The sequence below is a fragment of the Salmo salar genome, chromosome ssa06, assembly GCF_905237065.1.
Source record: "Salmo salar chromosome ssa06, Ssal_v3.1, whole genome shotgun sequence".
Lineage (NCBI taxonomy): Eukaryota > Metazoa > Chordata > Actinopteri > Salmoniformes > Salmonidae > Salmo > Salmo salar.
This window is the reverse complement of record NC_059447.1, coordinates 43096011-43122249: the sequence shown is the minus strand read 5'-3', so window position 1 is coordinate 43122249 and position 26239 is coordinate 43096011. Positions and strand designations below refer to the sequence as shown.

Here is a 26239-nt window from a genome sequence, read left to right as displayed (position 1 = left end):
TGGGCTAATTAGCCCTCTGCATCTCTGAACACCCGTATGTAAATGGAAGATGGACGCCACAAACATGTTGTCACTGAAAAATACTGTCTGCTGCAACTGTGTAAAAACAGTGTTTATTTTGCAGTTGTGAAATCATTTTGATGTGATATGAAAGTAGAGGGATTTATGTTTCTAGAAACGTACGGCAAATGAGAATCAATTGACGTTTAAATTGAGTATTTGCCTGTTTTGGCTTCCAGAGACAATTTGCTTTTAAACAGAGCATGTAAGGAAGGTCCTTGGACTATAAGGAGTAACATTAGGCTGATCATGGGTAACAAGTATTATAAGATTCCCAAATTCTTTCTTTAACGCAAATGTGCCTCTGGGTTAATCTCAATAGTCTAAAGTGGCTTCCTTTCAATATCTCCTTTTCTGCAGCTGCACTGATCTGGAAGACCTGGATTGATGAGGGTCATTCCTTGGATCAGCGCAGATGAAAGAGAGGAAGAGAGGCGAGGTCGTCATTTTAGACTATTGTGATAAACCCTTGGCGTGAATCAGCACTAATCGTAAACAGGTGTTAGGCCAATCCCAGTGGAGGTGGCCCACAATGCACCTGTGCACATCAGTGATAGTTTGTCCACTGTCAGACACACCTCTTGTCCCTAATCTACAACAAGTCTGAAATCAGGTTAAAAATACTTCTCTGGGATCGGTTAAGGTGTGTTCAGCGAGTGCAAAAATATTCACCTAGACAGGGTCAAGTTTAGGTATGTTATAGAATGCTTAGTCAAAATGCTTGATAAAAACAGGAATTACTATTTGTGACGCAACCCTTACTGTAATAGACACATTTTGTACTAAGTTGTTTATCAGTACTTGTATTTTGTGACCATTTGTTTGCCTTTTAAGGGACAATAGGCCTTGGCCCATTCTAAAACTATCCAGTTGTGATTTTTCAAAGCGGTTCCTGTTGGTGAGATTCTTCCTAACCTCTTCTCTGCATAGGCCTAGTTCAATATTTGTGACCTATGGGCCTAGTTCAATGTTTTAGTGTGACTGAGTATGTTGTCTCACCCGTGGGGCTTCGGGTAGGAGAAAATGATGGTTGAGGCAGGCGTCCTGGAGATGTTTTCGGAGTAGGAGCTGACCTGCTCCATCTGCTTGGACCTGTTCAACGACCCAGTGTCGACACCCTTTGGACACAACTTCTGCCAGGGTTGCATCGGAGGCTACTTTGCCTCCAGCTGCACCTGCCCGCTCTGCAAGCATCAGTTCCCCGAGCGGCCTCAGATCAACATCAACCGAGTCTTCGCCCATATCGCTGAGAAATTCAAAGAAGCTCGCTACGGCACGGGAAAGCCGCATATGTTGGACATGAAGACACCGGGAGCCATGGCCAACAGCAACCCCTTTCTGGAGGAGATGATCAAATGTGACGTGTGGACAGGGAAAAAACAAGTGGCGATCAGCTCGTGTTTGACCTGCACGGCATCCTACTGCGAAGCCCATGTGCAGCCTCACCTGAACACGCCCTTCTACGTCAACCACCACCTCCTGGAGCCCCGGGAAGCGCTTCGCGGCCGCACCTGCCCACTGCACCACCGGCTTCTGGAGGTATACTGCCGCACGGACCAGATCTGTATCTGTGTGCTGGAGGAGCACCGCACACACCGCACCGTGTCCGTGCAGACAGAGAGAGTCAGCGAACAGGTGAGAAGGCAAAGCAGCTTTCACATCAGGCTCTTGGAGCACACACCCATTCAGAACGTCAGTGGCCCACGCAGCTCAAAGATGCTTTTTGTGCCAAGGCTACAGTCTGAAGGTTACTTAAGGGTGTGGTGTGTTTTTGGGGGGGTTGGACGTGTTCCTTATAGAAGTATAATTTCATTCTAGTTCTGTGGTTGGTGTTTTATTTAGATGACTGTTTTATATTACAACTTGCATTTTGATTGAACCTTTGAAAGACTGAGTATTGGCCACTAGTTTGTAAGTCATAGGGGACTCTCAGCTTCTTGCAATGCAGATGACATAGATAACACCTTTTGTAAACAAGCCATTAAAATCCCTTTTTCAATGCAGATTTTACTCTAAAGATTGTCTGAGATGGGAGTTGATTATGTTCTTGTCTAAGCTGCATCCACATTTCTAATGTAAACAACTTGCATAGAAACAGTGGCTGGGTATTTATCTGGTTCGCTTTCAGATAACTGTAAATTCCTGAACCAAGAGGGTGAAAAAGTGATTGGGAACTGTGGAACATTACAAATTTAGCAACCCATTTCCATTCAATGACTGTATCACAATTTGACAGCTCCCGGTTGCACTGTATTTTAATAGTCATTAAATATAACATATGATCCTCATTTCACACTGAGCATAAAACAAAGGAACAACTCATCGCATAAATGTATCTGAGAAAATGGGCAGCTCCATTGAGACCATCTCTATTTTGAAGTACTCAGTTCTCTACTATTTCTGAATTGACAAACGACGGGTGTGACCTGGAATGTGTTGTATAAAGCCAAGGTTTAATTTACTGCCACCTGCAGTTATGTAATGTTTGCTCATGAGTAGCAATCATTGGCTGATTCCTCTTGATGACACGGATGGAATATTAGAATTGTATTTAACCTTTATTTAACTTGGCAAGTCAGTTAAGAACAAACTCTTACTTACAATGATGGCCAAACCCAGACGACGCTGGGCAAATCGTGCGCCGCTCTATGGGGACTCCCAATCACGGCAGGTTGTGATACATTCTGGATTCGAACAAGGGTGTCTGTAATGAAGCCTCTAGCACTGAGATGCAGTGCCTTCTATCGCTGCGCCACTCAGGAGCCCAAAATTATGTGATCCTTCCTTAACCTATAGGCAGACACACAGGTATTATGACTCATACTGTGGTCAAAGTCCTCAATGGTGCTAAAATGAGCTTTTGGGCACCAGAGTCCTCAAAGGGTCAGGCATCTGACCAAACACATGAGCAATTTTACATGATTTAAGTCTAATCTTGTGGATGATGGGTTTGACTCAAGGCAAATTAATAAAATGTATGATTTTTTTTGTTTGTTGTTGAATGTACTTCATTATGTTATCGTGTGTGTGTTTCAATTGCAATCTTTCTATTTGCATCTAAAAATGTATATATTTTTTTGCACTTCACAAAGCACATTTTACTAAAGTGTTCCCTAAGAGCCTGTTTAAGCAGCAGCAGGCCAGCAGAATTGTCTAGTTAGGACAAGTAGTGAACAGGCATGATGCCAAATCTACTCTCAATGACACTGCATTCACATAATTGGTCTCTTTGTCTCTCATCCTCAATCTCTTTACTGTCCTTTGTCTGTCACACAGAAACTCATTGGGAAGACTGAACAGGAGATTCTGAACAGGATTGAGGGGAAGCGCCTCCGTCTGAATGACATCGAGCCGACTGGAGACCATCAGGGTAGGCAGGTGATTCACAGGCCCCAACGTTGTATCAACATTGTGTTAGATCTATTTGACCCCTTCACTAGACCCCTCAACATGTCGGGCTTCATATTCATCAGATCACGCTACCACTCCCTCTAGTGTTAGGAGAACGTACCAACAACCATTACTCCCACTGCAGTGGCTATTAGCAGGTCAAGACAGTCTGTTTAGTCAACCGAAAGGATGTTTGCCATACCCCTGTTATGATACATTACAGAAAATACTCAATTAAAATGTAAAAAAAAAAAACACATTTTAGGTTTGATGAATCACACATTTTTCAGTTGGCAGAATGTTTTTTCTTTGACCTGTGATCACAATGTCCACAACTGGAGAGAAAGAAACTGACCTTAAATCAGTGTCAAGGAGCAACTTAATCCTACAGGTTTTTCTAGAACTATGCACAGGGTGAGGTGGAGCAGTTGCTGGGGGAGCTGAGTCGCTCGGTGGACAGGATCCGTGAACAGCTGGTGGGCGGGATGGAAGAGAAGCAGGCGTCTGTGGAAACAAGGGGGAAGGGGCTAGTGACACGTTTGGAAGTGGAGCTTAGCCAGCTGTAGGTGACCACCTTTGAAGACCACATTTGCTTCCTCCAGGTATGGAGGGAATGTGTTTTAGCTGAGGCACCTTTTATCATTTGTGGGTGTCTGTTGTAACAATTGGGTGGGGTTCACACTTTGAGGGCAATGGGACCGGGTGTGCCACGTATACGTTCCAATGGCCTCTAAGTGCAAGCTATCAGAGATATTACCAGAGTCCATTCCACTCACGTTAAACTCTGAACTAAGTCTTTCAATTGAACATATCTGTCAATGCCTGCCTTCAAACCACTTTGAGTTTTGAGGCGAGTGCCCCCCCCCCTACAGGCAGACTCTGACACCCAGGAGTTGGATGCTGAGGCAGAGGTGTTGCTGCATTTCTCTCTGGGGGAGGTGAAGGTGGTTCTGGGGGAATTGAAGAAGAGTGTGGCTAAAATCCACATAGGGGAAGTGCACTCATCACTTTCATTGTTTAAAACAATCTCCTAATCTCCATAGTCATCATTATATATTATCCTTTTCAAATGAACATCAGTTACCAAATATTCATAATGGTAATTTCTTTTTGTTTTTTTCCTCCTTATGATCATCTCCAACATTTTTTTCTTTTGTAAAGTCATAAGTTGTTCCCCTACTGTGGTTTTCGGGTGAAGTTTCTCATAAATGACTGAGTTGATGATAAATATTGAGACGGGTATTCTGCTGACTCACTCTGAAAGTCAGCCTAGTCTGTAAGCAGTCAAAATACCATTCCAACTGTGGGGTTATTTTTCGGTTTTATGCTTCTGCAGATATTGAATGTGCAACTATAATTATGGTTTATAGTACATCAGAACTTAAACAGGACAGCAAAATGGGTAGACAAAGAGAACATTGTGTAACAAGGTGTAGGCAGCTGACTTAGTGATAGGAGGTTGTGAAATCAATCACAAGGGGAGTATGTGAGGAACAGAGAGTGGAGAAACAACTGTATGAGTGAATAACAGGCAACTGAGTGGTTGCTGACTCTTGAGTATACACTAAGAAGATAAGATCCAACGCCTGGCAACATGTGATGCGCCAGAAGGCTGGGACCAGCCTGTGCGCCTACGATAGGCTGAGTAAGTCTAAACCACACTCAGCCTCTACTCTGACAGGCCCGCTCTGAGCGGGAACTATCTCTGTCAGAGTATTAAAGAAGAATTTTGTGCTTAAACAGTTAGTTCTCTGTTTTGCCCTGCGAGGTGTTACAGTGAACCCGTATATACGAAAATTGCATTTACCATTTATTATGCTTGACTAAATTCTATTAATAAACAGCTGAAAATATATTCAGTAGCCTAGTGTTAAATTCTGTTCTGATACCAGATTCGATTGAAGCAACCGAACACAACTCATACCTCATGCCAATAGAACTCATTCCTTCTGTCATCCATTACTGTGTTGCAACATCGGTCTGGTAAAGAATGAGTCATTGACAAAAGGGGGTTGTAAAAATACCAGAAGGAACATGAACACATAAGAAAGGAAACACAACCTATCACATCTAGCCTGATAAAGTATAATGCACTGTATGTTGTGGACTGACCTATTTGTCTTTTAATATAACACAGTGTGTTAGTTACTTCCCTACGGGAGAGCGACAGTATGACCAGTGTACAGACACTATGGACCACTAAGAGTCAGTGGTCTCTACGAGGTGGGTCAATTTAAATTGCGTCATATATACACACACACAGTACCAGTCAAATGTTTGGACAAACCTACTCATTCAAGGGTTTTTATTTTTACTACTTTCTAGATTGTAGAATAACAGCTTTGCACACTCTTGGCATTCTCTCAATCAGCTTCATGAGGTATTCACCTGGAATGCATGTCAATTAACAGGTGTACCTTAAGTTAATTTGTGGAATTTCTTTCCTTAATGTGTTTGAGCCAATCAGTTATGTTGTGACAAGGAAGGGGCGGTATACAGAAGATGGCCCTATTTGGTAAAAGACCAAGTCCCTATTATGGCAAGAACAGCTCAAATAAGCGAAGAGAAACAACAGTCCATTACTTTAAGACGGTCAGTCAATCCAGAAAATTTCAAGAACTTTTAAAGTTTTTTCAAGTGCAGTATGAAAAACCAGCAAGAACTATGAAACTGGCTATCAGGAGGACCGCCACAGGAAAGGAAGACCCAGAGTTACCTCTGCTGCAGAGGATAAGTTCATTAGAGTTACCAGCCTCAGAAATTGCAGCCCAAATAAATGCTTCACAGAGTTCAAGTAACAGACACATCTCAACACCAACTGTTCAGAGGAGAGTGAATCAGGCCTTCATGGTCAAATTTCTGCAAAGAAACCACTACTAAAGGACACAAATAAGAAGACTTGCTTGGGCCAAGAAACACGAGCAATGGACATTAGACCTGTGGAAATCTGTCCTTTGCTCTGAGTCCAAATTGAGATTTTTGGTTCCAACCCCTGCGTCTTTGTGAGACGCAGAGTAGGTGAATGGATGATCACCGCATGTGTGGTTCCAACGTGAAGCATGGAGGAGGTGTGATGGTGGCTCTGTCTGATTTATTTAGAATTCAAGACACACTTAACCAGCATGGCTACCAAAGCATTCTGCAGCAGTACGCCATCTCATCTGGTTTGGGCTTAGTGGGGCTATCATTTGTTTTTCAACAGGACAATGACCCAAAACACACCTCTAGGCTGTGTAAGGGCTATTTGACCAAGAAGGAGAGTGATGGAGTGCTGCATCAGGTGACATGGCCTCCACAATCACCCAACCTCAACCAAATTGAGATGGTTTGGGTTGAGTCAGCGCACAGAGTGAAGGGAAAAGCAGCCAACAAGTGCTCAGCATTTGTGGGAACGCCTTCAAGACTGTTGGAAAAACATTCCTCATGAAGCTGGTTGAGAGAATGCCAAGAGTGTACAAAGCGGTCATCAATTGTGAAGATGGCTGCTGTTTTATGGGGTCTTAACTAACCGTGCTATTTAAAAAAAAATCACATTGTTTGCAACTTATTTTGTACATATTGTTGCTTCTACCCTCTCTTATGACCGAGAAGAGGTTCTAGACATCAGAACAGCGATTACTCACCTTGAACTGGACAAATAATTTTTCTTTAATGAGTTGGTTGAGAGGGATTTACTCCAGACACCCGAACATGCACTCATTCACAGGAGAAAGAGACGACGGTTTCGCGGAAGGAGATCGGGGTGCCTTGTGAGGATCCGCGAATGAGTGGCTAATCTGCCTTTGCCATCGGTACTATTGGCCAACGTACAATCGCTGGATAATAAAGTGGACGAACTACAAGCACGTATATCCTACCAAAGGGACATTAACTGTAATATCTTATGTTTCACGAGTTGTGGCTGAACGACGACATGAATAACATACAGCTGGCAGGTTATACTGTATCGGCAGGATATAAGAGCCTCTGGTAAGACAAGGGGTGGCGGTCTATGTATATTTGTAAACATCTGGTGCACGATATCTGAGGAAGTCTCGAGGTTTTGCTCTCCTGAGGTAGAGTATCTCATGATAAACTCTCAAGCTGTAGACCACTATCTACCTAATCGGTATTTTTCGTAGCTGTCTACATACCCCCACAGACCGACGCTGGCTCTAAAACCGCACTCAATGAGTTGTATACGGCCATAAGCGAACAGAAACTCGAATCCAGAGGTGGCGCTCCTAGCGGCCAGGGACTTTAATGCAGGGAAACTTAAATCAGTTTTACCAAATTTCTCTCATGTTAAATGTGCTACCAGAATGAGAAATTCTAGACCACCTTTACTCCACACACAGATGTGTACAAAGCTCCCCCTTGCCCTCCATTTGACAAATCTGACTAATTCTATCCTACTGATTCCTGCTTACAAGCAAAAATTAAAGCAGGAAGCACCAATGACTTGGTCAATAAAACATTTCAAAAAGTGCTCATACGAAGCAGATGCTAGGGTAAAGGACTGTTTTGCTAGCACAGACTGGAATAAGTTCCGGAATTCTTCCAATGGTTTTGAGGAGTACACCACATCAGTCACTGGCTTCATCAATGACGCTGTCCCCACAGTGACTGTACGTACATACCCCAACCATTCGCACTGAGCTAAAGGGTAGAGCTGCTGCTTTCAAGGAGCAGGACTCTAACCCGGACGCTTATAAGAAATCCCGCTATGCCCTCCAACGGACCGTCACAGGCAAAGTGTCAATACAGGACTAGGATCAACTTGTACTACACTGGCTCCGACGCTCGTCGGATGTGGCAGGGCTTGTAAACCATTAGACTACAAAGGGAAGCACAGCTAGCTACCCAGTGACACGAGCCTACCAGATGAGCTAAATTACTTCTATGCTCGCTTCGAGACAAGTAACACTGAAACATGCATGAGAGCATCAGCTGTTCCGGACGACTGTGATCACACTCTCCGCAGCCGATATGAGTAAGACCTTTAAACAGGTCAACATTCACAAGGACGCAGGGCCAGACTGATTACTAGGATGTGTACTCTGAGCATGCACTGACCAACTGGCAAGTGTCTTCACTGACATCTTCAACCTCTCCTTGTCTAAGTCTGTAATAGCAACATTGTCCATGTGCCCAAGAACACTAAGGTAACCTGCCTAAAATGACTACCGACCCATAGCACTCATGTCTGTAGGTATGAAGTGCTTTGAAAGGCTGGTCATGGTTCACATCAACACCATTATCCCAGAAACGCTAGACCCACTCCAATTTGCATACCGCCCCAACAGATCCACAGATGATGCAGTCTCTATTGCACTCCACACTGCCCTTTCCCACCTGGACAAAAGGAACACCTATGTGAGAATGCTATTCATCGACTACAGCTCAGCATTCAACACCATAGTGCCCTCAAAGCTCATCGCTAAGGACCCTGGGACTAAATACCTCCCTCTGCAGCTTGAACCTGGACCTCCTGACGGGCCGCCCGGGGTGGTAAGGGTAGGTAACAACACATCCGCCCTGCTGGTCCTCAACATGGGGGCCCCTCATGGGTGTGTGCTCAGTACTCCCTGTTCACTCCAACACCATTAAGTTTGCTGATGACAACAGTGGTAGGCCTGATCAATGACGAGACAGCCTATAGGGAGGAGGTCAGGCACCCTACTGTGTGGCGCAAGGACAACAACTTCTCCCTCACCGTGATCAAGACAAAGGAGATGATCGTGGACTACAAAAAAAGGAGGGCCGAGCTCGCCCCCATTCTCCTCAACGGGGCTGTAGTGGAGCAGGTTGAGAGCTTCAAGTTCCTTAGCTTCCACATCACCAACAAACTAACATGGTCCAAGCACACCGACAGTCGTGAAGAGGGCACGACAAAACCTATTCACCCTCAGGAGACTGAAAAGATTTGGTATGGGTCCTCAGATCCTCAATGTTCTACAGCTGCACCATTGAGAGCATCGTGACAGGTTGCATAACTGCCTGTTATGGCAACTGCTCGGCCTCCGACCGCAAGGCACTACAGAGGGTAGTGCGTATGGCCCAGTACACCGAGGCCAAGCTTCCTGTCATCCAGGACCTCTATACCAGGTGGTGTCAGGAAGGCCCTAAATATTGTCAATGACTCCAGCCACCCTAGTCATAGACTGTTCTCTCTGCTACTGCGGCAAGCGATACTGGAGCGCCAAGTCTAGGTCCAAGATAGTTTCTACCCCCAATCCTTAAGACTCTTCAACATCTAATCAAATGGCTACCCAGACTATTTGCATTGCCCCCCCCTCCCCCCTCACTTAACTCTACATGTACATATTACCTTGACTAACCGGTGCCCCCGCACATTGACGTTGACCGGTACCCGCTGTATACAGCCTCGCTATTGTTATTTTACTGCTGCTCTTTAAATATTTGCTACTTTTATATATTTGTAGGTATTTTTCTTACCTGCATTGTTGGTTAATTGTTACCCAGAAATGATTTCATATTGAGAAGTCCAATGCAGCCATTTTTTACTTTTATTATTTTTATTCTGTACTCACACACACTTCCATTTTAAACAACATGTCTTGTTTCTTCTCCCCTCAGATCTAAAAAAAAAAGATAAAATCAGGTATGTCTGTCTGCACTCTTGGAGCTCTTCACACCAAAGATTATTTTTGATTAAGGTCTCGAACCCATGTGAATTAACTATTGGGTAATGAGATGTTTTAGCTCAAAGGAAATGTTGGACAAAAGTAAAGTTTCTCTTAAAGAAAATAGCTTACAAACATATGAGTTCAACTTACTTCAAATATTTTTTATTATTCTTTTTTAAATTTAGAATGGTGATTCACGATGCCCCTTTTGAGGTGGTTTTAAAATAATTAATTTGATGTAGGCCTCATTGTCTTTTCACTTCATAGTTCGACAATGTATGCTCTTCTTAAACACCCCCCCCCCCCACCCACCTTCACAATGGTTCACTAATAGTTAAAGGCCCAGTGCAGTCTTTTTATCAATGTACAACAGCTGATGCATACGAACACTGTAAAAAATGTTGATCACTAGCCACGTTTAAATCCATAGTTTTATGCAAGTAAGGTCCTACAGTATGAAGGAACAAAAATCACGAAAGCTGTGATGGAAACAGGAAGTTTTGGTACAATTTGTAAAACGCTAACAGAATTTGTTCGTTAGACATGGTTGGTTATTTTTGTCAGTAAAATTAATTAGGCAAGAAATGGTGTCGGAAACGCCTTTTTATGCAGAAATATTGGTATAATAACCATCATTCAAGTTAATTTCGAGTAACGTGACGATATTGTGTGTGGGTGGTCCTCTTGCTATGACTCATTTAACATTTAACATTTAAGTCATTTAGCAGACGCTCTTATCCAGAGCGACTTACAAATTGGAATAAACTATGCAATTTATTACGCTACAGATAAATTATGAACTTCACAGGGTGGTGAAAGTGCACAGTGATCGTGATGCTCCTTTCCAATAAATATTGAGGGTCTTATTCTGGTGACATGATGATCGATGCTTGACTACCCTCTGACCAATATCCATAATAATCATGTAGCGTTGCCTACCCGCACAGTTTTAGGCACATTTGCTATTTAACGCAGCAGTTTTTGACCACTATCTGTAGAGTTGAAAATGGGATGGAAACACTTTGAACTTTAGATTTGTTCGGTACCTGAGAATTTAAGTGAAAGTAAATTGTGTGCACTGTCATCACGTAATGATTTGTATCCACAAGTCAGTTTGGTGGAAACACACCACTGGTGGGAAATGCATATTTTCATTATGCAGATTCTCGAATATTTGCATGGAAAATATGGTGCTAATTGGATGGAAACCTAGCTAGTGTTAATTCATGATAGTTACTGGTTGAAATTAATCTACACAGGACCTTCTAATCAACCTGTTTGCATGGGTGGGCGTTTTGCCTTGCCTGGTGACATCCCGAGGTGGTAAATTGGATTAATAAACCAATAAAAAAGAGTTAACTTCTCTGCCAATAACAGCTAGTTTTAAGTTTTCCCCTCCCCACTCAGACCACTCCCAGACAGTCCTAGCGAAATCCTTCCCTGAACAAGTTTTTTACTAAAAAGCAATTTTGTCAATTTTAATGGAACACTACAACAGTAAGGTACTTAATTGTTAGCCAGAAATGATTTCATATTGATAAATAGCTGCATTGTTTAACTTATCAAACCAATGGTAGTTTATATGTATTGGAAAAGAGACTCATCAAATAACTTTTTTTTTTGTACAGGGCTGAAGAAGGTCCAGTCTTATTTAGGTGAGTTGTTCTGATCTTAAGACCAGGATACGATGATTTTCAGAATTATCTCTACCAATGCTCTTACTGTACTACTAGATGTAGTGATGGACTGTTTTACAATAAAACACCCCAAATAATTGTCTGTTTTACACAAGATGCCATCTTACTGTCATCACTGTCTTTTTGGCCATGATTCCTAACATTATTCGACTGTGGCATTCACACCAGAGCCTTGACCTTTTTGTGTTCCTTCTCATTCACAGAGGATGTGACGCTAAACCCGGTGACGGCATACCCCTTCCTCATCGTCTCTGATGATTGGAAGCAGGTGAAGAGAGGAGAAATGTTGCAGTTCTACAGGAACAGTGCGCAACGCTTCGATGTCTGGTCTTGCGTGCTGGCCAAAGAGGGCTTCACCTCTTTAATCTATTTAAGCGTTTGTTAGAAAAGTGTAGGACATGCAATCTAGGAGAGTAAATCACTTAGGATTCACCCTTGCATGCGCGTCCCCACCGAAACTTTTGTCAGTATCACTTTATCTTTGTTTCTTTCTGTCTTTTCATCTCAGGTGAACGTGGGTGAGAATAAAGACTGGAAGATGGGTGTGGTGCAGGAGTCAGCCCAGAGGAAAGGGCTGTTTGACATGAGCCCTACTAGCGGTTACTATGCCCCGTGGTGGGGGGGCACCCACCTGCACGCCCTCACCACCCTGGCCCTCACCAAGGTTAAGGCATCGGTGTGCCTCCGCAGAGTGGGCGTCTTCCTGGACTGTGAGGATGGTCAGGTGACCTTCTACAACATCAAGACTGGCTTGGAGGTGTACCGCTTCAGCGTGGCTGAGTTCTCTGAGAGGATGTTTTCTCTGCTGGGCACTGGGGACAGGGAGCTGTCCCTGGCTCTCAAGATCACACAGTGTGCCTGAGTGAGAGGATAGGGTGAGGTGTGTGTGTGAGAGATTATGAAAGTAAAAATGTGTTTTAGGGTGAATTTGCTTGATTAAAGTGTGGTTAGCTTGGATGAGTCATAGTGAGGAAGTTTGATTAGGTGATGTATTAAATATTTTAAGGTGAATGTGGTTGAAGATGACAGTGATGCAATTTAATAGTGGGAGTGAAAGTGTGGGACTGTAAGAAGGTATGTGAGACTGATGAAGGGAGGGGACAAAGAGAAATGGAGGTGTATGGGGTGAAAATAAGTTGAAGAGAAGTCTTCTCTTCATTTTGCCTGCAACCTAAAATTAAACTGTTGGTATTATGTCCTGTACCTATTGCACACACTAGTTCACAATGCACTGAAAGGGAGGTGATGGGGCAAAACACGTGTGGAATCTTGGAATTACTTCATGGTCAGGAATCAGTAAGTCATGAAATCACAATGGTACACTTCTTTGTCACAATTTTCTAATATTTGTGTCAAAATGGTTTAGTCTGAAGTTCTTATTTATATTGGGGGATAGGTCCTGTTGAGGATATCTTGCATTGTTCAAGGTTGTTTCACACAACCTCAGGGGTGCAAGTTTAGTTTTTTCTTAGTATGCACTACACAGCTGATTCAAATCAACTAATCAAGCTTTGATCATGTGCTACAGCTGTGTGGTGGTAGGGGAAATGCTGCACAAACTACTTTTGTTCTATATCTGGAGTTGAATTTTGTCCTGTTTGCAGCATTGTGTAATGCATACGTGTTACCGTTGTCAGAGAATAATGGTAGATGATGATCATCGACATTTGATGAATACCAATCCTTACACAATTCAAGTAGAAGGCTGTGAAAGATGCCAATATCTTGTGTGGCTATTTACAGCCCTTGACAGTGGGTTGCTTATTTATTAAGTGGCAATATTGCTTGTTATTGTCTGTCATTCAGTCCCAATATGTATATTTTTAACAATAAAAATGTATTGGGGGGGGGTTGCCTCAGTTATTGATATAAATGCCTCATGTTTTACACTTGGTCATTGGAACCTTCCCATTATTGCAGAGGTCTCACAGTCCCTGGTTCGTATCCAGGCTGAATCACATCCGACTGTGATTGTGAGTCCCAGAGGGCGTTGCACAATTGGCCCAGTGTTGGCTGGGCTAGGCCCATCATTGTAAATAAGAATTTGTTCTTAACTGACTTGCCTAGTCAAATAAAAAACATCACTACAGCTGCAAAAGGTGCTGTTGATTCCAGCCACAAGAGGGTACTGGAGTACAAGAACAGCCTTTTCCTCATCCCTGCTCTTGGACAGCCATTATGTACAGGCACAAACTCAAACCCAGCATTTCATGAGTCGTATCATGCACCAAACTCCCAACATTGACAAATGCGAAAAGAGCAAGTATTTTTTTTAAACATTTATTTAACTAGGCAAGCCAGTTAAGAACAAATTCTTATTTTCAATGACAGCCTAGGAACAATGGGTTAACTGCCTTGTTCAGGGGCAGAACAACAGATTTGTATCTTGTCAGCTCGGGGATTTGAACTTGCAACCTTTCAGTTACTAGTCCAACGCTCTAACCACTAGGCTACGCTGCCACCCTGTATCACCATGGCTCAATTATAATGGCAAGCGTTATATAAACCTGCATTACATTGTCTCGGTCCATGGCAATGAACAATGCATCTTTGTTCAGCTGATCTCAGATTTTTCAAAGGATCCTGTCAGTTGGATCCTAGCAACTAAAGTGAGTACGCATAGTTCATTTGAAAGGGTTAATTAATTTCAATGAGCTTAATCACCACTGGCAGCCTGAGATGATTAAATTACAAAACCATAAACAGAGCCTTGACTGGTTAAATGGGCCTGTGAGTGAACTGTATCACTGTTTTATGGGAATAACCCATTATGGCCTCAACATTTCTGAACACAGCCAAACTGAATGCATCTTGATGAATTCATAAAGTACAATTAAATATTACATTGGCTGTATAACTCAGGGTAGAGTTCGGTTATAAAATAAACCTTAAATTCAATAAAGCCCCATTGACATAAGTTGTAGTTTGTATAGATGTTACAATAATTATCATTCAAGTTCATATTTTATTTAACATAATTCATATTGCAGTCATTGTGAACAGCTGGGATTTCAATATACACAATAGAATTGTAACATTGTAAGCCTCCACCCCCCCTCCCAATGAAATCTAACGCCCACCCCACCCAGAAAACCATAACAAAACTAAAAAGATCTCCCAATCCCACAACAGCCCTGCCTGCATTACTGATCCTGTCAATCTATGTCTGCGTCAGTCCTCTGCCAGTGTGTCTATGGCCTGTATTATGCATCTGGGTTGGTATGGGTACCTGTCTGAAACACGTGTGCGCATGTGATAGCATATGCCTTGCGTGTCAGTAGGCATGTTGTTGAGGCGTGTGTGTGTGTATATATATATATATATATATATATATATATATATATATATATATATATATATGATAAGTTTCGCCACCAAGCATGGGTGCGATCCGTCAGGTTCAGAGCTCTCGTAATCGAGAGGTCTCGCATAGTGTTCAAAACATACAACGCGATCCTTTAGTAAAAGGGAGGTGTCTAAGTGCGTATCTCGGTTGTGTGTTTTTGTCCTTGTCCGCGAGTGGGAGGATCAGTTGGCATGTCTATCTCCGCAAAATAACAACTGTGGGCATCAGCGTAGTGGCAATATACCGATTCTCTGAGCGACATTCACTGACCATCCAAACCTGTCATCTTTACCTTCGGACCCCCTCCCTTCCCCCGAGTGAACCCCACCCCCCAATACTTTCCCCTTCCGGCTCCATCGACCCCCTCCCTCCCCGACCGCTCAAGTTTGTGTATCAGTCAGTGTCTCAGCGTGTGTAAACGGTAATGCGTCTTGGGGGGGGGAAGAAAAGCGACACGGGCAAGGAGCTATTTGAGACAACGCTCAAAATACGTGGCGCCAACATAGCCCCCCCGCAGCGACCGCTGGACATTCTGCTCAAAGAGCCGTCGGTTCGTCTGCAGGACCTCCGCCGCCTCTTTGTTCAAGGGGTCCTCTGGATTTGGCTCCTGAGGAGGAGTAGAAGGGCGTGGTTATTTGCCTGCTCCAACCAGTCGATCAATCTTTCAGAATCTGAAAGTCATAGCCTTTATACAGTGCATTCGGAAAGTATTCAGACCCTTTGACTTTATCCACATTTTGCTACGTTACAGTCTTGTTTGAAAATTGTTAAATAGTTTTTTCCCCCCTTCATCAATCTATACACAATACCTCATAATGACAAAGCAAAAACAGGTTTCTGGAGGAGAAAAAAAATCAAATTTATATTAAAAGAAAAATATGGAAATATCACATTTACATAAGTATTCTGACCATTAACTCTGTACTTTGTTGACACCTTTGGCAGCGATTACAGCCTTGAGTCTAATTGGGTATGACCCTACAAGCTTGGCACACATGTATTTGGGGAGTTTCTCCCATTCCCCTCTGCAGATCCTCTCAAGATCTGTCAGGTTAGACGGGGGAACGTCGCTGCACAGCTATTTTCAGGTCTCTCCAGAGATGTTCGATCTGGATCAAGTCCGGGCTCTGGCTGGGCCACTCAAGGATATGCAGAGACTTGTCCCAAAGCCACTCCTGAGTTGTCTTGGCTGTGTGCATAGCGTTGTTGTCCTGTTGGAAGGTGAACCTTCGCCCCAGTCTCAGGTTCTGAATGCTCTGGAGCAGATTTTCATCAAGGATCTCACTGTACTTTACTTCGTTCATCTTTCCCTCGATCCTGACTAGTCTCCCAATCCCTATTGCTGAAAAACAACCCCACAGCATGATGCTGCCACCATGCTTCAACATAGGGATGGTGTCAGGTTTCCTCCAGACGTGACGCTTGACATTCAGGCCAAAGAGTTCAATCTTGTTTGTCATGGTCGGAGAGTCCTTTAGGTGCCTTTTGGAAAACTCCAAGCAGGCTTTCACGTGCCTTTTACTGAGTGGCTTCAGTCTGGGCACTCTACCATAAAGGCCTGATTGGTGGAGTGCTGCAGAGATGGTTGTCCTTCTGGAAGGTTCTCCCATCTCCACAGAGGAACTCTGGAGCTCTGTCAGAGTGACCATTAGGTTCTGACCAAGGTCCTTCTCCCCCGATTGCTCAGTTTGTGCCTTGACACAATCCTGTCTCAGAGCTTGACAGACAATTCCTTCGACCTCATGGCTTGGTTTTTGCTCCGACATCCACAGGTGTGTGCACCTTTCCAAATCATGTCCAATCAATCAAATTGTAGAAACATCAAGGATGATCAATGGAAACAGGATGCACCTGAACTCAATGTCTTGTCTCATACCAAAGGGTCTGAATACTTGTGTAAATAAGGTATTTGTATTTTCAATACATTTGCAAAAATGTCTAAAAACCTGTTTTCGCTTTGTCATTAAGGGGTATTGTGTGTAGATTGATGAGGAAAAAACTATTTAATACATTTTAGAATAAGGCTATGACATAACAATGTGGAAAAAGTCAAGGGGTCTCTGTACATCCTGCTACATTCCTGATTCTAAGCATGGTGAACAAGGAAGAGTAATCAAACTTGGCTAGGCAAAATTGGAAATAGAATATCCCTGTACTCACTAGAAATAGATACTGTAGTCCATATATGATGGAGTTTACGGTCAACACAGGCTTCCAGTCCTCTCTGTAAGAGAAACATAATGTTAAAAGACACTGCTCAGTATAATAGTAAAAATTTGGAATTCTGTAGTCATTCTGAATTATCAAATGAGACAACGAAAACAAAGTGACCACAGTGCAGGTGGTGTACCTCAAGATATTTAGGCAGACATTGCCCTCCAGGTCAATGTTTGGGTGGTACACCATTGTCTCACACTTGACCTTCGGGGGGTCATGAGGGTAGCCCTGTCCTACCTGGAAAACAGAGCAGTCACAAGAAGTCAAAGGAGGATAATCTCTGACCTTATATCCACTCACTTTCTTTCGACTTACAACCGTGTTATTAACAACATGCTTACCATCAAGATTGTTAAAGACATGGTCGGGAACTTTGGCGACTACTAAGTATTTTTTAAACCTCCCGCTTTGGCCTGAATGTGTAGTTCATACATGCATAATCTATGATCTGAATTACTGTCTTACCTCAATTAGCCACGAAATCCCTAGTTTGAAAGTGACTGTTTTTCTGGAAGCCGTATTCTATCATTTCCCCCCACGTGAGCCAGCCCCTAGCAATTTGAGATCAAGCCAATGAACTTCAGCCCTCGCCATTTAAGTGAGAGCTAGCAAGATACACACACAGCCGAGCCAGAGAGAGAGCAATGACGTGGTGCAAATATCTTCATTTACCCTGAGTGTACAAAACACTATGGACACCTGCTCTTTCCATGGCTTAGACGGACCAGGTGAATCCATGTAAAAGCTATGATCCCTTATTGATGTCACTTGTTAAATCCACTTCTATCAGTGTAGATGAAGGAGAGGAGACAGGGAAAATAATGGTTTTTAAGCCGAGAGACAATTGAGACATGGATTGTGTATGTGTGCCATTGGAGGTTGAATGGGCAAGAAAAGACTTACAGTTGCCTTCAGAAAGTATTCATACCCAACTTATTGCACATTTTGTTGTGTTACAGCCTGAATTCAGAAGAGTAAAAAAAAAAAAAATGTGCATAAGTATTCACACCCCTGAGTCAGTACATGTTAGAATCACCTGGAAGTGATTACAGTTGTGTCTAAGAGCTTTGCACACCTGATTTGCATAATATTTATCCATTATTATTTTCTAAATTCTTAAAGCGCTGTCAAAATTGGTCATTGCTAGACAACCATTTTCAAGTCTTGTCATAGATTTTCAAGCAGATTAAGTCAAAACTGTAATTCGGCCACTCAGGAACATTCACGGTCTTCATGGTAAAGCAACTCCAGTGTAGATTTGGACTTGTGTTTTAGGTTATTGTCCTGCTGTAAGGTGAATTCATCTCCCAGTGTCTGGTGGAAAGAAGACTGAACCAGACTTTCCTCTAGGATTTTGCCTGTGCTTAGCTCCATTCCTTTATTTTTTATCCTGAAAAACTCCTTAGTCCTTAATGATTACAAGCATACCCAAAACATGATGCCGCCACCACTATGCTTGAGAATATTTTAGAGTGGTACTCAGTAATGTCTTGTATTGAATTGGCCCCAAACATAACACTTCGTATTCCGGACAAAAAGTTATTTGCTATGCCACATTTTTTTATTTTTAAGTATTACTTTAGTGCCTTGTTGCAAACAGGATGCATGTTTGTTATTATGTACGGACTTCCTTCTTTACACTGTCAATTACATTAGTATTGTGGAGTAACTACAATATTGTTGATCCATCCACAATTTTCTATCACAGCTTTTAAACTCAGCAACTGTTTTAAAGTCACCATTGGCCTCATCGTGAAATCCCTGAGTGGCTTCCTTCCTCTCCGGCAACTGAGTTAGCAAGGACAGCTGTATCAGTGTAATGACTGGGTGTATTGAAACACCGTCCGAAGTGTAATAAATAACTTCACCATGCTCAAAGGGATATTCAATGTCTGCAAATATTATTTTTTTAACCCATTTACCAATAGGTGCACTTTTTTGTGAGGCACTGGAAAACTTCCCTGGTCTTTGAGGTTGAATCTGTGTTTGAAATGCACTGCTCGACTGAGTGACCTTACAGATAATTGTATGTGTGGGGTACAGAGATGAGGTAGTCATTCAAAAAGCATATTAAAACACTATTATTGCACACTGTCAGTCCATACAACTTGTGGCTTGTTAAGCACATTTTTTACACCTGAACTCGCTTGCCATAAGAAAGGGGTTGAATACTTGACTCTAGCCATTGCAAATTCATAAAAAATGAAAAGCTGAAATCATTTCAAAAAACATAATTCCATTTTGACATTACGGGGTATTGTGTGTAGGCCAGTGACAAATAAAATCTCACTGTAATCCATTTAAAATTCTGTAACATAACTAAATGTGGAAAAAGTCAAGGGATGTGAATACTTTTCTAAACGGGGTGCCAGGTGCACCGGTTTGTGCCAAGAACTGCAACACTGCTGGGTTTTTCACGCTCAGTCAGTTTCCTGTGTGTATCAAGAATGGTCCACCACCCAAAGAACATCCAGCCAACTTCACACAATTGTGGGAAGCATTGGTGTAAACATGGGCCAGCATCCTTGTGAAACGCATTCGACACCTTGTAGAGTCCATGCCCCGACAAATTGAGGGGGGTAGGTGCAACTAAATATTAGAAAGGTGCTCTTAATGTTTTGTAACAGCGTATTTGATTTAGTGCACAATTTTCAGAGGTCACTTTTTCCTGTGAGCTCTACTTTTCAGAACTACTGGCTAAAAAGTATACACAAGTACTGGAGAATCTCTTTAAGGCATTTAGAATCAGAAAAACCAAAAAGAGAACAGCTTTATTCTAAAAACATGCAGCAGCACAACTTTTGTTAATGGTCCAGTGCAGCCATTTTTATCTCAATATAAAATAATTTCTGGGTAACAAATAAGTACCTTACTGAGATTGTTTTCAATTAAAATGGTAAACAAGAAGCCAAAACAGCTTCCCTAGCAAAGAACAGTTTCTCAAGCAAGAATTATTCTAGGACTCTTCTGATTGGAGAGGGGAAAATGAAAAACTAGCCGTTATTGGAATTAAGGTTTGGAAATCCCTTTCTCAATAGTCTATTAACCAATGTCCACCTAGTGATATCACCAGGCAGGCCAAAACTCAGGCTGTCTTTTCAAATCAGCTCTTACATTAAAAAGGGCATTATAGCTTTCACAGTATTATTCCATCACCATAGTGTTGCCTATTTATTAGGCACACCACCCCGTTCATGAAAATGGTTTGCTCCTACAGACAGTGAGTCACGTGGCCTGCTATATAAAGCAGGCAGACAGGCATCGGGGCATTCTGTTACTGTTTGATTGAGCGTAAGAATGGGCTAAGAGTGACCTAATTGACTGAGCGTGGTATGATCGTAAGTGCTAGGAGCGCCGGTTCCAGTATCTCAGAAATGGCTGGCCTTTCACGCACGATAGTGTCTAAGGTTTACCGAGAATGGTGCAGACAAACAAAAAACATCCAGTCAGCGGCAGCCATGTGGGTGAAAAGTGCTCGTTGAAGGGAGGTCAAAGGAGAATGGCAAGAATCGTGCAAACTAACAGGCGGGCCACCAACGGCGCAGTACAACAGTGGTGTGCAGAACGTCTTCTCGGAACTCACAACTCGTCGGACCTTGTCACGGATGGGCTACTGCAGCAGACGACCACACCGGGTTCCACTCCTATCAGCTATAAAAAAACAAGAAGCGCCTCCAGTGGGCACGTGATCACCACTGGACAATTGAGGAGTGGAAAAACATCACCTGGTCCGACAAATCCAGGTTCCTGTTGTGTCATACTGATGGCAGAGTCAGGATTTGGCGTAAGCTGCATGAGTCCAAGGCCTCATCCTGCCTGGTGTCAACGGTACAGGCTGGTGGCGGTGGTGCAATGGTGTGGGAACTGTTTTCCTGGCACACATTAGGTCCCTTGATACCAACTGAGCAACGTTTGAACACCACACCTTGTAGAATCCATACCACAAAGAATTCAGGCTGTTCTGCAGGCAAATGGGGGTACGACCCAGTAGTAGATGGGTGTACCTAATAAAACCTGGCCACCAAGTATAAACTCAGCAAAAAAAGAAACGTCCTCTCACTGTCAACTGTGTTTATTTTCAGCAAACTTAACATGTGTAAATATTTGTATGAAAATAACAAGATTCAAAAACTTACACATAAATCAAACAAGTTCCACAGACATGTGACTAACAGAAATGGAATAACGTGTCCCTGAACAAAGGCAGGGTCAAAATCAAAAGTAACAGTCAGTATCTGGTCTGGCCACCAGCTGCATTAAGTACTGCAGTGCATCTCCTCCTCATGGACTGCACCAGATTTGCCAGTTCTTGCTGAGATGTTACCCCACTCTTCCACCAAGGCACCTGCAAGTTCCTGGACATTTCTGGGGGTAATGGCCCTAGCCCTCACCCTCCATTCCAACAGGGCCCAGACGTGCTCAATGGGATTGAGATCCGGGCTCTTCGCTGGCCATGGCAGAACACTGACATTCCTGTCTTGCAGGAAATCACGCACAGAACGAGCAGTATGGCTGGTGGATTTGTCATGCTGGAGGATCATGGCAGGATGAGCCTGCAAGAAGTGTACCACATGAGGGAGGAGGATGTCTTCCCTGTAATGCAAAGCGTTGAGATTGCCTGCAATGACAACAAGCTCAGTCCGATGATGCTGTGACACACCGCCCCAGACCATGACGGACCTTCCAACTCGATCCCGCTCCAGAGTACAGGCCTCTGTGTAACGCTCATTCCTTCGACGATAAATGCAAATCCGACCATCATCCCTGGTGAGACAGAACCGCGACTCGTCAGTGAAGAGAACTTTTTGCCAGTCCTGTCTGGTCCAGCGACGGTGGGTTTGTGCCGGTGATGTCTGGAGAGGACCTGCCTTACAACAGGCCTACAAGCCCTCAGTCCAGTCTATTGCGGACAGTCTGAGCACTGATGGAGGGATTGTGCGTTCCTGTTGTAATTCAGGTATTTGTTGTTGCCATCCTGTACCTGTCCCGCAGGTGTGATGTTCAGCTGTACCGATCCTGTGCAGGTGTTGTTACATGTGGTCTGCCACTGCGAGGACGATCAGCTGTGCGTCCTGTCTCCCTGTAGCTCCGTCTTAGGCGTCTCACAGTACGGACATTGCAATTTATTGCCCTAGCCACATCTGCAGTCGTCATGCCTCCTTGCAGCATGCCTAAGGCACGTTCACACAGATGATCAGGGACCCTGGGCATCTTTCTTTCGGTGTTTTTCAGTCAGTAGAAAAGCCTCTTTGGTGTCCTAAGTTTTCATAACTGTGACCTTAATTGCCTACCGTTTAAACTGTTAGGGTCTTAACGACCGTTCCACAGGTGCATGTTCATTAATTGATCATGGTTCATTGAACAAGCATGGGAAACAGTGTTAAAACCATTTACAATGAAGATCTGTGAAGTTATTTGGATTTTTATGAATTTTCTTTGAAAGACAAAGGAAAGTTTCTTTTTTTGCTGAGTTTATATATAAAACACAAGGAAATCACGTTTCTGACTGCACTGGGCCTTTAACCATTCAAAACTGACATTAAAAACGTTGGATACCAAATTGTGACCCTAAAAACATCACAAAACAATAGCTATCAAGCAGGTGTAATGCCATTAACAACAGTTGTGTGTGACAGTAAAGCAAGGGTGTAGTGACTCATGTCATCCCGATATCTGTCCACCCACATTAAGCCCCCTTACCTTAAAGCTGAAGACAAACTTTCCCCCTTTGTAAAAGCCCTAAAAAGAGAGAAAATAACCTGAGAATGTGTTTACATAAGGGTTTCTATGAATGCTGCTCATAGCCTGTTTGGTGGGTTGGCATAACATGATGTGAATGTACAGTGCTAAATAATACATTGTGTACAAAGTATTTATCTTTGGATATTAGTTGATAAGCCACCACATTAGCATTAGAACCCATTCATTAGTTGCAACTGTACAAGTTTGAGTACAATAGTTAAATGTTTAATAAACACATATGACATATGGAGGATTCTCTCTGACAAGTAGCTACAGATTGTTTCAGGAAAGAGTGAAGACCTCGTCTGGTGAGATGATGAGTTTGAAGTTGAGCAGATCATCTTGGTCGGGGAAGACGATCTCGCACGTCTTTGGGAGGTTCAGCTCATTGATGTCTGCGAGGGGAAAATGTATATGTCTCAATGAACAGCAGTCGTTTGCATCGATTTCCCTTCAGTTGCATGCATGAAACCTGCCTGGCAGAAATATGAAAACTAAAGTCTTGTTATCCGCTTTTTTGTTGTTGTTGTTTTAAAGGACAAAAAGTGGCGTGTAAATGGTATTGAAGAAGGCACCTAAGCAGCGCAGTCCAATGAACACAGTCCAATGATTCCTTCTGAAGTGCTGGGGTGATCCCACACCTGTGGTGGTATTTTCCCTCTCACTCTGAGGTCTTTCAAACTGTAATTGTTGCCCCGCAGTATTTTCTATATTCTGCTTTGAATAACAACTCTGATCTTTTTCTACAAGTTTAATATGCGAACAGAGTCAGTTCACTTCAAATGGAGGAAAACCAATTTGTGACTATGTTGTGGTCCTCTAGCCTAAAAGCTAAACAACATTCTTTAGGCATATAGGTTCCGTTGGTTTTAGGCGGCCTTCATCCACTATGAAATGGAGATTAGCTTAGTCTTTCAAAATCATGGCTTGAGTCAAAAGCCAACTGGATATCTTATATGGGGTCCGTGGTGTTACAAGGTTCATGAACCAAACAACTGAGCCATTGGAACAAAACCACCACACTCATCACAGGGGTGGTTTGAATTTCTTTATCCAAGTATCTGGGGAAAACATTTGTTTACATGGTTGTGGGGGGCTTTTCAAAACATGGTGCATTTGTTTTTTCACAGCATTTCCTCATTTTGGATAGCTGGAAATGTCACATACACTTTGAATCAATGTTATTAGCTAAAGACCTGGCTTAACAATTCTGTAACTACTTTATAAGGCTGAGATTCTAAAACAATATTCATATTTCTTGCCCAGTCAGTCTTGTCACGTGTTCTGTCAAGAAAAGTATGACATGTTTAAAATGTCTCACATGTATTGATAACATTAAATAGCCTATCTACATGTCGTACACAGTTACTTTGTGACAAACAGTGAAATCCAGCACACTGGCCAGAAACTGTCTGTAACCTAGGTAAGCGTGGCAAACATCCTGGCTAGTGATAGCTACTTCAAGTCAGTACAGCTAACTAGCAATGTATAAGTTGCTGACTAATGAAAATCAACGGTTACTTTTACGTTACTCAATAACATCAATAGTGATATCCACAACAGTGGATACACATTTGTGATACTTTGTTGAATAATGAACAACTACATCCACGTTTTTGAGCTAGTTAGCATCAGACAGAAGTAGCAAGCTAACTAACTTCATCTGTTTAATAGGCATAGCTACTGGTAGCTTGTGTTTTCTCTTTTGCACAAACTGCTTAGTGGCACATCTAAATTGAAACATTGATAACTTGGCTAACTACTGAACAAATAACGTTATACAGTAAGTTAGCTAGCTATCTAAGTCACTTAACTAACAGGGCAAATTAACTAACTAATAAGGGTGCTAACTAACAAGAAGCGCTGTAAATATGAGTTGACTCCCTGGCTTCACCATCTTCTGGCTGCGACGTTTGAGTTTTGTTTTCATAATAGCTAGCTGACGTTAGCCAGATGGCTAGCTAACTAGTTAGCCAACTAGCTAGCTCAGCCTCCTATGGCAAAACACCCTCGTTTTAGTTGTCTTTCTTTATTAACCATGTGGACAGACACGTTAATTAAAGAAACATCTCCATGGTTTAAAAATAAACCATCTGATTTGAAAGAAGCCAGTTAGCCTACCTTTCTGTATTCGAAGCTGGGCCGCGCTTGCTTTTTTACCCCCGGCTCCTGTTCTGTTTCCTCCAGCAGATTCCTCGTCTTTCTTCTGCTGCTTCAGAGAAAAGAGCTTAATCATCTTCAATTAGTTTATTGAAGATCTATATTTCAGGTCCTTCAATTAGAAACAGCTCCTTGTCTTAAATTTATGGTGAGAGTTATGACTCAGTACAGCACCGTAATATTGTTGGAGCCGGTGCGTCTCAGCTACAATATCGGAAGACAAGCTGATAGCCTAGCTCAGTAGCACTGCTGCGTGAGACAGTAACGTTACGATGCCAAGGTAGCGAGTGAAGGAAGGGGGGAGTTCAGAAAGAACAGTGGAGGTACACAAACTGGACCAGTTTGTTTTTGTTGATATGAAATCATAGGATATTGCCTAGTTGGGCTATTCATATTCATAAGCTTTATTTAACTTACACTCATATTGGAGGGTTAGAGACTGCACATGTTCATGCACATGTTCATATTTTCTGGTTGCGGAACAGCACCCTGAAGTATACAAGGACAAAGCAAAACAGAAACTATTTGATTCAGATGTACAATGTTAAATCAGTGTTGTACATAGCTTACACAAAATAATAATGCACATATGTATTTGCAGCACCACACCAGACAGTATTTTGTCTCTCAGGCAAGAACAAAATGCTTGGAAAATTATTTTTATAAATCCCACATTTAATTATTACTAGCTCAGTATAGAGTACCATAGTATGAGTCATAATAACTTTTCCACCATTCATTTTTCCCATAGGGGAAACAAGGGCTGTGTTTCGTGTAGGCTTACCCTGGAGTGACATTTTGATAACTGTAATTCACTTTAGGACAAGGAGACTTATAAATATATTTGCCTGTATTTACCAGCCAAAAAATGAAATGCTAATTAGCTGATATTGTAACTATTAAAGAACTACAAATGCCATGATGATCTGGACGAGGCTGCCAACTCAATGCAAATGTAAGAATCTCTGGATTAACTATCTAATGTTAGCTAAATTTAG

General features: G+C 42.6%; 1 protein-coding gene and 1 pseudogene across 1 annotated transcript; one reads left to right on the top strand and one right to left on the bottom strand.

Annotated features, from left to right (window-relative positions):
- The first annotated feature begins 651 nt into the window (after positions 1-651).
- On the top strand, positions 652-13730 carry LOC106607417 (E3 ubiquitin/ISG15 ligase TRIM25-like; annotated as a pseudogene).
- A 312-nt stretch (positions 13731-14042) lies between these two features.
- ubc12 (NEDD8-conjugating enzyme Ubc12) lies at positions 14043-25457 on the bottom strand. The gene is given in 6 exon segments (NM_001173918.1): positions 14043-15729; positions 17283-17346; positions 17473-17576; positions 23040-23078; positions 23382-23476; positions 25203-25457. Coding segments are annotated over 6 exon segments (558 nt in total). The 5' UTR covers positions 25318-25457; the 3' UTR covers positions 14043-15588.
- Between the last annotated feature and the right edge of the window lie 782 nt (positions 25458-26239).